Source organism: Nyctibius grandis, chromosome 11 (assembly GCF_013368605.1).
Source record: "Nyctibius grandis isolate bNycGra1 chromosome 11, bNycGra1.pri, whole genome shotgun sequence".
In the NCBI taxonomy this organism is placed as follows: Eukaryota; Metazoa; Chordata; class Aves; order Nyctibiiformes; family Nyctibiidae; genus Nyctibius; species Nyctibius grandis.
This window is the reverse complement of record NC_090668.1, coordinates 16160877-16169761: the sequence shown is the minus strand read 5'-3', so window position 1 is coordinate 16169761 and position 8885 is coordinate 16160877. Positions and strand designations below refer to the sequence as shown.

At 40.6% G+C, this 8885-nt stretch overlaps 1 protein-coding gene across 1 annotated transcript; it reads right to left on the bottom strand.

Moving 5' to 3' along the window:
- Window positions 1-22: 22 nt before the first annotated feature.
- BLOC1S6 (biogenesis of lysosomal organelles complex 1 subunit 6) lies at window positions 23-7876 on the bottom strand. Its single transcript, XM_068409900.1, has 5 exons — window positions 7604-7876; window positions 6571-6715; window positions 5394-5481; window positions 4690-4776; window positions 23-2333 (listed from the first exon to the last, which is right to left on the bottom strand). Exons 1-5 carry the CDS (start codon window positions 7665-7667, stop codon window positions 2214-2216), a joined length of 504 nt encoding a protein of 167 aa, XP_068266001.1. The 5' UTR covers window positions 7668-7876; the 3' UTR covers window positions 23-2213.
- Window positions 7877-8885: the final 1009 nt, after the last annotated feature.

The following is an 8885-nucleotide window of genomic DNA, read 5'->3' as shown; positions in this document are numbered from 1 at the left end:
GGTCAGATTACATAAATGTCTGTATATGCTAATTCATTTTTTCCCCTTTATTACAGAAAGGTCATTTAGTAAAATTAGTTCCTTACTCATACAAAAAACAGATCTTACTACAATTTTATGGGAAAAGTTATAAATTACATTTTTACATATGTGATTCCTCATGCAAGCACTGCAAGCTTTTATTCCTTTGATCAGAAACTATTCCAAAGAAACACTGAAATATGCAATTGCAAAAGCACCAATTTCTTATGCTTAGAATTCTGTATTTTCAGTAAAAGTAGCCATGATTTTTGAAACAAAAAAAACAACAAACCCCACAGCTCTTCACAGAAAGAGACCACAACCTGAAACACTAAACTGGATTCTAGATGAGGGAACACACATCAAGAAATACCACACCAATTTAATCCCGATTTGGATACTGAGGCATCTTGTTTCATGTTATACTTTAACAAGAACTGTTTAAATTCCCAGAATCTAGTTTTGAAATTTCAGTAGAAAATAAAACATTTAAACAATATTTAGTTATGTACATTCTGCTCCAAAAATGGACTGCGGAAATCCTTTACATTTCTCTTAGAAATACATACAAACCACAGCACAGGTCAACAATCCACTGCCAATTAATACACACAAGTCAACTTAAAGGAAAAACACTTGTGGAAAGTTTTAAGCTATTATTGCTTCAGTAACAGCACTGCAGTGTCTCTTTAAGTAGTTTTTTCTCCTGGTCCAAAAACATCATCCCAGTTTACCTGGCATGTTGGATGATTACTCGTTAGAGTACATCTTTCACAGAAAAAGATGACAAATATTAAGAAGAGGAAATTAGAAGTTCAGAAAATTGTAATACAGGAGAGTCCAGGCAGGTGCACACTGTGTAAGTCACCTAAAATGGAAGAAAAAAGTAAAATTGACTGTGCCCCTCTGATACCTTACCATACATATTTTATGGAAAACTTTACGTAGCTTACCCTTCATCTTACTTCAAAACACACCAGTTACATTACTACTTAAAAAATAACACAGATAAAACAACTCGTTTGTTAGGCTGTAGGAACAAATAGTTTAAAGCTCTTTTACCAGACTAGACAACATGTACATTCATTTGAATGGGAGTTCATACCAAGTGCTGCAAGAAAGAAATTACATTCAGGGAAATGGATATCAACCTCCGTTTCACATTTATCATCAGTATACACTAGCAATCATCAATTTGGGTGAGGACAGCATAACAAACATTCTCTTACATAGCCCCAAAGTGCAAATAAATAATTTGTTAAGGAAAAAAATTAAATGCATTAGTTTTTTTCTACAGGTAACTGAATTTCACATGAAGTGGAAATTGTTTAGTTTTGGTTGTGTTTTATTTTGTTGCACAAAATGAAGAAACTACAACTTCTAATCCCACAGAAATCTGCTTAGACCACACAGTCTTCCTGTTGAACCATTACAGAAGCAGTAGTTCCCTGGTTTGACTCAAATGTTTGTGGAAGCACAAATTCATTAATCTTTGCATTGTGCACACATCAATTTTGAGAATCTTTACGTTCTGCTTTCCTCACTCCCAACCATTCAGCTGGGAAAGTATTCAGAAGTTACTTTAAAGCTGTTACTTGATGACAAAAAAATAAGACACTGGTGCAATAAAGTGAGCTTTCAGGCAAATACACTGGAAACTTGAGTTCATTAGAGATGGACCAAACTAAGGCTGCACAAAAAGTCAGTATTTATGAACCAGAGCATCAAAGAGATCCCAACTGCCTGAATCAAAGCAGTTTCAGCGAAATAGGCTGCCACTGAAGTCCAGGGATGAGAACTGAACTTTAACTAGTATCCTGTATTTTTTCTGAAAAACATTTATGCCAGTCACCAAATCTCTCTCAGAATTCTAAACACCAGAAGAACAGATGAACAAAATGGACAGGTATTTAAAACTGTGATGCCTAAGTTCTCCTATATACATATATTAAAAAAAATTAACTTACATTATAATAATATCGAACTGCATAGCATTACAAAAGAAGGCAACTTGAATGGCTGAAATGAAAAAACTTGAATGTTACCAACCCTATTATTACCACTCTGGAATTTATAATACCATGGAGTACACTGTTGCTAGTAACAGCTATAGCCCATTTTAAGCAAAGTCTGGCTTAATTCCAGAGAATGCAGAAATGATTCCTTTGGACAAGTTGTTGCACGCTCTGCTTTCACGTTCTCCTAGCGGGTTTTGCTGTTAACTGCTTCTCTCTTTCAAGTTCCTTTTCACGTTGCTGTTCTCGATCTAGTTCTTCCTTCTGTCTCTTTTGTTGCAGCTTAAGTGCTCTTTTCTAAACAGAAAAGACAATAAAATAATTATAAGTTTTGTAGCTGTATTTAAGTTGGAGCTACAAACAACATCCCTCCCATTCCCTTAACGTTCTCTTCTCCAGTCCACCCTGCTTATGATTGAATGTTGCACTAAACTATAATCCACTTTATTACACATTGTCTTTGATTTATTCATACTATGTTCTGCAAGACAATTGTTATGGAAATTGCGTATGAAGAATGTTCCACCAGGCAAATGAAACACAGGTTGGGCATCTTAAGGAAAACTCTGATTAAGTAAAAAAAAAAAAAAAAGACTGATCATGTAATAGGTTTTGTTTCCTGGTGAAAATTATGCTGTCTGCACTGAATTGCTAGGGGCTTTTACAATCACTCATTGCAGAACTCCATAAAGAACCTTCCATCACTCCTCCTCCTGGCTTTCACGGGTGTAAATCCAATCTAAAACCTGGTAAACGAAGAAGAATCTTCATGAAAGAATTTAACATTTGGTCCTTGGGAAAGTGTAAAGCGTGACCATCAGATAGGACTTTGCAGAGAAAATATTTACCTGCAATAGCATTGATGTCTCAGTAACTGTGAAGAGCATTCTCCAATGAATAGTCAATGTTTGGCTTAAACTCAAATGGCCCAACAGCTAAATCAAGTTAGCAGGTTTTCTTGACCAGCACACCTAATTATTTACACTCTCCAGGTATTCTGACCTTTAAGGAACACATTTCAGATTGAAGTAAATGGATCTCTCTCTTCACTTCTCGAGCCTGCTCTAGAACAGCTTTTGCTTCTAGAGACAGCTCTAGAATGGGAACGAGAGCCCGCTCTAGAAACTCTCTCCATGTCTAGAGGCCACTCTAGAGCGTGATTCAGAACCACCCCGCTAACACTTTTAGCCTCTAGAGCCCACTCTAGAACACATTTCCCCTGTAGAGCTTGCACTAGAAGGTGTTCTAGAGCCTGCTGTAAAACAAGAAACTGTTCTAGATCACGCTGCAAAACGCTGGGTTTTCTTCTGGTGCCAGCTCTAGAACGTATTCTAGAACCCATTCCAGAACACTTTTCGCGTGAGAGCTTGATCTAGCCTCAACAATCTAGACCGTGATCTAGAACATGCTCTGGAACCATCAAAACGACAGCAAGTTGGGCTGGAAGCGTTGATCTGCTGGAGGGTAGGAAGGCTCTGCAGACGGATCTCAACATGTTGGATCAATGGGCCGAGGCCAACTGTATGAGGTTCAACAAGGGTCCTGCACTTGGGGCACAACCACCACATGCAACGCTACAGGCTTGGGGAATTAGGGGCTTCTTGGAGAAAAAGTCTTACGGGGAGCGGCTGAGGGAACTAGGGTTGTTTCGGCTACAGAAAAGGAGACTGAGGGGAGACCTTATCGCTGTCTACCACTGCCTGAAAGGAGGTTGTAGCGAGGCGGGTGTTAGTCTCTTCTCCCAGGTAACAAGCGATAGGACGAGAGGAAACGGCCTCAAGTTGTGCCAGGGGGTTATCAGGCAGTGGTATAGGCTGCCCAGGGAAGTGGTGGAGTCACCATCCCTGGAGGTATTTAAAAGATGAGTAGATGTGGTGCTTAGGGATATGGTTTAGTGGTGGACTTGGTAGTGTTAGGTTAATGGTTGAGCTCGATGATCTTAAAGGTCCTTTCCAACCAAAACGATTCTATGATTCTGTAACTGTTCATTTTTTCTTCCTCCCTCCCTCTTTCATCTTACCGTTCAGAAACGGCAAGTCTGTGACCTACACAGAGAAAATACAAACTGGATTCCCTTCAGTCTCACTAAAAGTCATCTTTCGTGTATACCAGACAAGGTACGTACTGTGCAATTAATTGCCTCCAAGAGAAAATCCTTTTGTTGAACATACTGAATGACTAATCTCACCAGAACGACTAATCTCGCCAGAATATTACCAGAGACTGCCTATACAGCATGAAGTCAGTGAACTTATGCCACTTAATATTACATTAAACAGAAGGAGAAATTCTTACATTTGTGACAATCTAGTTTTCATTAAAAAGGCACAAAAGCTGAAACAACAAAGAGAACTAGTTGGAATGGAGTGGATTAAGCAACAGAACAAAGCATGATTCTTACACCACTTAAACATGATGATGACACTGACATTTACTAGTAGTTCAGACGTACAAGTTGGTTGAGCACACGAAAGAGTAAGTGAAAGTTTAAAAACATACATGATTTGGTGCTACTGAAAACATCCGTTTAAGAAAAGGACCGAAGATTCTATTTTAATCAGAACTTTCAGCAGGCATCCAAAATAAAAGTTAGGTATTTAATTATGCATTCTTGACTTCTATGTTGGAAAGTAAAAATATTTATCCCACTCACTTTTAACTTCGATGTCTTCTCATGGAGCATCATCATTTCATTTCTAATATTCACTAACTTGTTGTGATAGTGTTTAGCTTCTGAAAACTTAAATAACACAACAGTTAAAGCAGTGACTGTCAAGTTGGAATAGTTGTTTTATAAAGCCACACAACAAAACAGCAATCAAAAACATAGTGATTACCAGAACAGTTTGATAATGGATTAAACATGTTCAAGCTTTATATATAAAGTTTACATATTACATCTATCAATACAGAAACCCGCCGCATTTCCACAAGTACACCCAGTAATCTACTGAATTAAGATTCATTAATCAGAATACAAATATGACCATTTTATGCACCATGTATCAGTGTTTCATGCCCCCTTCCTGCTAGCCTGGAGAGGTGCGCAGAGCTCGTGTCAGAGCCTCAGTCCTACTGAAAAATGGCATACATTTGCTTCAGCTACTGGTTTTGAACAACTAGACTTAACTACTACTGGCTGACTGAGCCTGCTCGCTCTTCCCAGTGCCTTTCCCATGCAAGGAAAATATGCTGGTTCCACACCCTCTCCAGCAACAATCTGTCCCGGATATCTGGAACTGGTTGGTTCTCTTCCTGTAGGTCATTTAGAACAAGGAAAATCCACAAGTTGCTACTAATGCTTCAGCAGGAAAATCTACACTAGTAGGGATTTAAGAAAGCATTAGCAGTACTTACCAAAGCATTGATATCAAGAATGGAGTTACACTCTTTGAATTTTGAAATTTCTTGTTCTAATGTTTCTAGTAATACCACTTGGTTCTGTCTGAAATAAAAAAAAAAAATACATAAAACCAAAGTACAGCAACACATATGCTTTTCAACCAGCCCTTTAAATAAATTCTACTTTTGATCATAACAATATAAATACGTGCTTCCCAGTATCAGATTCCTCTTAAGCATTGCTAGGTGATTTCAACGAAGACATGAGTAAATGGTTTTAGAAAAATCCCAGCTGAGTACACACAAATTCAGCTGGCATCATACAACATGATAAGTTATCCAGGATGAATATCTGAAAACCCTGAACAGGCACTCTGGAGGTTGCACTAAGTAAACACCCCAGGTTGAATGAAGGGAAAAACAATTGACTTGACTTTCCACTTAGTTGCCTCTGTGTCATACTGCAGGACTAAGTTATTTCTGTATATAACTTGCATGGATCCTTGGCGCTTATTCAGGATCTTCCACCCCACACAAACCAGCTAAAGTCTTTCCAGACACAGGCTGTCCTTGGCAGCAGCATAACCACATCATGCATTGTGAAACCCAAACCGATGTACCCTGCAAAACCCGAGATGGATCTGTGTAAAGCCCTTTTCAGTATCTTTGCATCCATGGCAGATCCAGTCTGCATTTGAAATAAACTATTCTCAGTTATCAGTGAGACATCACTGTATGAAGAATTCTTATCTTTTTAGCTCCTTAATTATATTTTCCAAGTGTATCTTTTGCAACACACTTTAGAGACTAGGCAACAAACAATATACTGCACTACAAGCTGCCCTGAATATGAACTGCATCTCTGCAAACAAAATAAATCTAGCTTTCAGCAGTCTTTCCACTACACAAGTGAAGAAGTATTTAAGAAATCTACACGTCTTCTGCTATACCTGGCTCAGGGGATTTTAGTGTTCTAGTGTTATACATTCTTCAAAGTTCTGATAGGCTACACTGAAGCTTATATACCCCCCAGTACTCCCGCAAATCACTTCATTATTCAGGATGCTATAGTCAGAACACAGAAATGCTACAATGAACTATATTCCAGTTAAGGGTAGCTAGAACTTTATATTGAAAAAAGTGGCAAACAAAGCATGCACATACAGGAAGCTGGTTTTAAAAATTTGCTTACGTAAGTTCCTGTAGTGCTGATTTTGATCGCTGAAGATCAGGCAGATAATGAGAAATCAATCCTTCAGTTAGCTGCTCCACAGCTTTCTCATCTATTAAAGGCAGATCTTCTACTACTCCTTCATCTGGAGATACATCGCTAGGACCTACGCCAAAGAACAGCAAGGTTGAATGTGACAGGTCAGCACGCACTTCAAGTTTCACCTACAGTAACTATATGTTCCTGTTCAAAAATTTAAAGCATTTCAACACTGAAGTTATAATTCTTTGTGCTTTATCAACTAAACTGTGCTTCCTTCTTCCTCCCCCTCTTTAACCCTCCCTTGCTCCCAGTCCTATATCACGAGCTTCCTGGTGAACAGTTTCATCTGAACACCAGCAGAACGAGAAGAGGGGAATAAGAGTATTCCAAAGACATCTTATAAAAAAAAATTCTAAGTACTCCAGTCTACTGAAAAAAAAAATAGGCAGAATCAGTTGTTCTGGCTATGCATCAAGAATACCTAAACACCCAACACATACCCACCCTTTTCTTTCAAAGTCAGGGAATAAACCTAGGCCTACCAAATAAAGGTCTTTAGCCTTTCACTCAAAACATATGAAGATCTCATTAAAACACCACATGCTGAACTCCAAAAGTTTGCAAGAGTTAATTAATAATGACTGTGAATTTCGCCTCGGCAAGCTATAATGATTTATTGTGTGCAGAGCTCTTGGAAAATCGCAATCTTTAATCTATACACCACACCGCATGGGAGAAAACGACGACAGGAGCAGGCATTTCGTTTCCGAGGGAAGCCAGCCGAAGGGCCTTTGCCCTCCCCGGGGCAGGCGGTGGAGCCAAAGCCCAGCCTCCCGGGGCCTGGCCCGTGGCCGGGGCACGGGCCGCTCCCCGCGGGCCCTCAGCTCTGTCCCGGGGCGGCCGCCTGCGGTCCCGCCGCCTTCGGGCGCGCCTCCAAGTCAGGCTGCCCCGGCCCCCACCTCGGACCTCCCCGCACCCGGCCTTGCACCCAGCTCGGCCGCCCCTCACGTACCGAGCGAGCGCGCGGGGCTGGCCGCGGCCGCCTCCTTCTCCTCAGCCCATTCCGTGACGCTCATCGCCGCTGCTCCCCGCGACGCCCCTCTCGCAGGGCAGGAGGCCGCCCGGGCTGAGGCCGAGCCTGCAGCGGGAGGAGGCGGGTGCGCAGGGCCCGGCCGGGCAGCGGGCTCTCAGCCGCCCTCACCGGGCCTCTCCCATTGGGACTCCCCACACCGCACTGGGCTCGAGGGGTCGCCGCTCCGGATGCGGAAATGACGTATGCGTGACGTAAGGCTGCGGGGTGCCGGCGAGCGGCGCCCAGCGCGGAGTTCACGCGCGGGGGGTGAGTTTGGTGTCGCGTCGCCCCTGCAGCCGCCCGGGCCGCCGCAGGAGTGCGCACAGCGTAATGCAGCGAGGTCTGTTTCCGAGGGGAAAAACCCAACTGAAGTCACTGCAGGGTGGTCTTTCTTAGGGACACACTTTCTCCTGTATTTAATAAATCTGTATTTTATTCTCCAGAAATCATGCAGATTGTTCACTACTTACAGCTTGCGTTCCCTAGGAAATAAAATTCTGAGATCTGGTTTTTGTGTATGTATCTTTCTCTGCATCTCTCCCAAGAGTCTGTAATAGTAATAATTTGCAAGTGTGTATATATATTTTTTTTTTTTATGGGAAAACACTTTTATATGGTATGGTAGAATTTATATTTTTTTTCTCTTTTATCTATAAAGATCTTTTCAGGAAAGGCAGGCACGACTATAGAAAGAAACCAATGAAGGAACCACTCCGAAAGTGTCTGAATGCAGTTATTTCCATAAAACCCGAAACCTTCAAGATTAAATTAAACTCAGGTAGTCCCACTAATGCTTTTCAGAAATGGACCATGGCAAAAAAATGGACTTTTGAGATGATCTTTCATCCTTAAAATCGACATTTTTAATGACAAGATTGTTGCAAATTCATTTATATTTTTTGTCATATGTATATTCTAATTAACTATTGATCACAAATATGTCACTATTCTGTTATCTGATTAAAAACTTACTAGTTTTGCTTTCTTTTTCTGCTTTTGTTTTAAAAAAGAAGTATCAAAGGCCTGGTCTGAAGCCAAACTGCAACAACAGTAACTTGTCCATTAACATAAACAGACTTGAATAAAATTCTCAATTACAACTGGTTAGCAATTTTACTTAAAGTTTCCTTCAGTGGGAAAAAAAGAAACTTTTTTTGAAAGTTTCACTAGGAAAGACTTCTCAGGTTCCAGATGGAATTTCTAGTAAGAACAAGTGAGATCA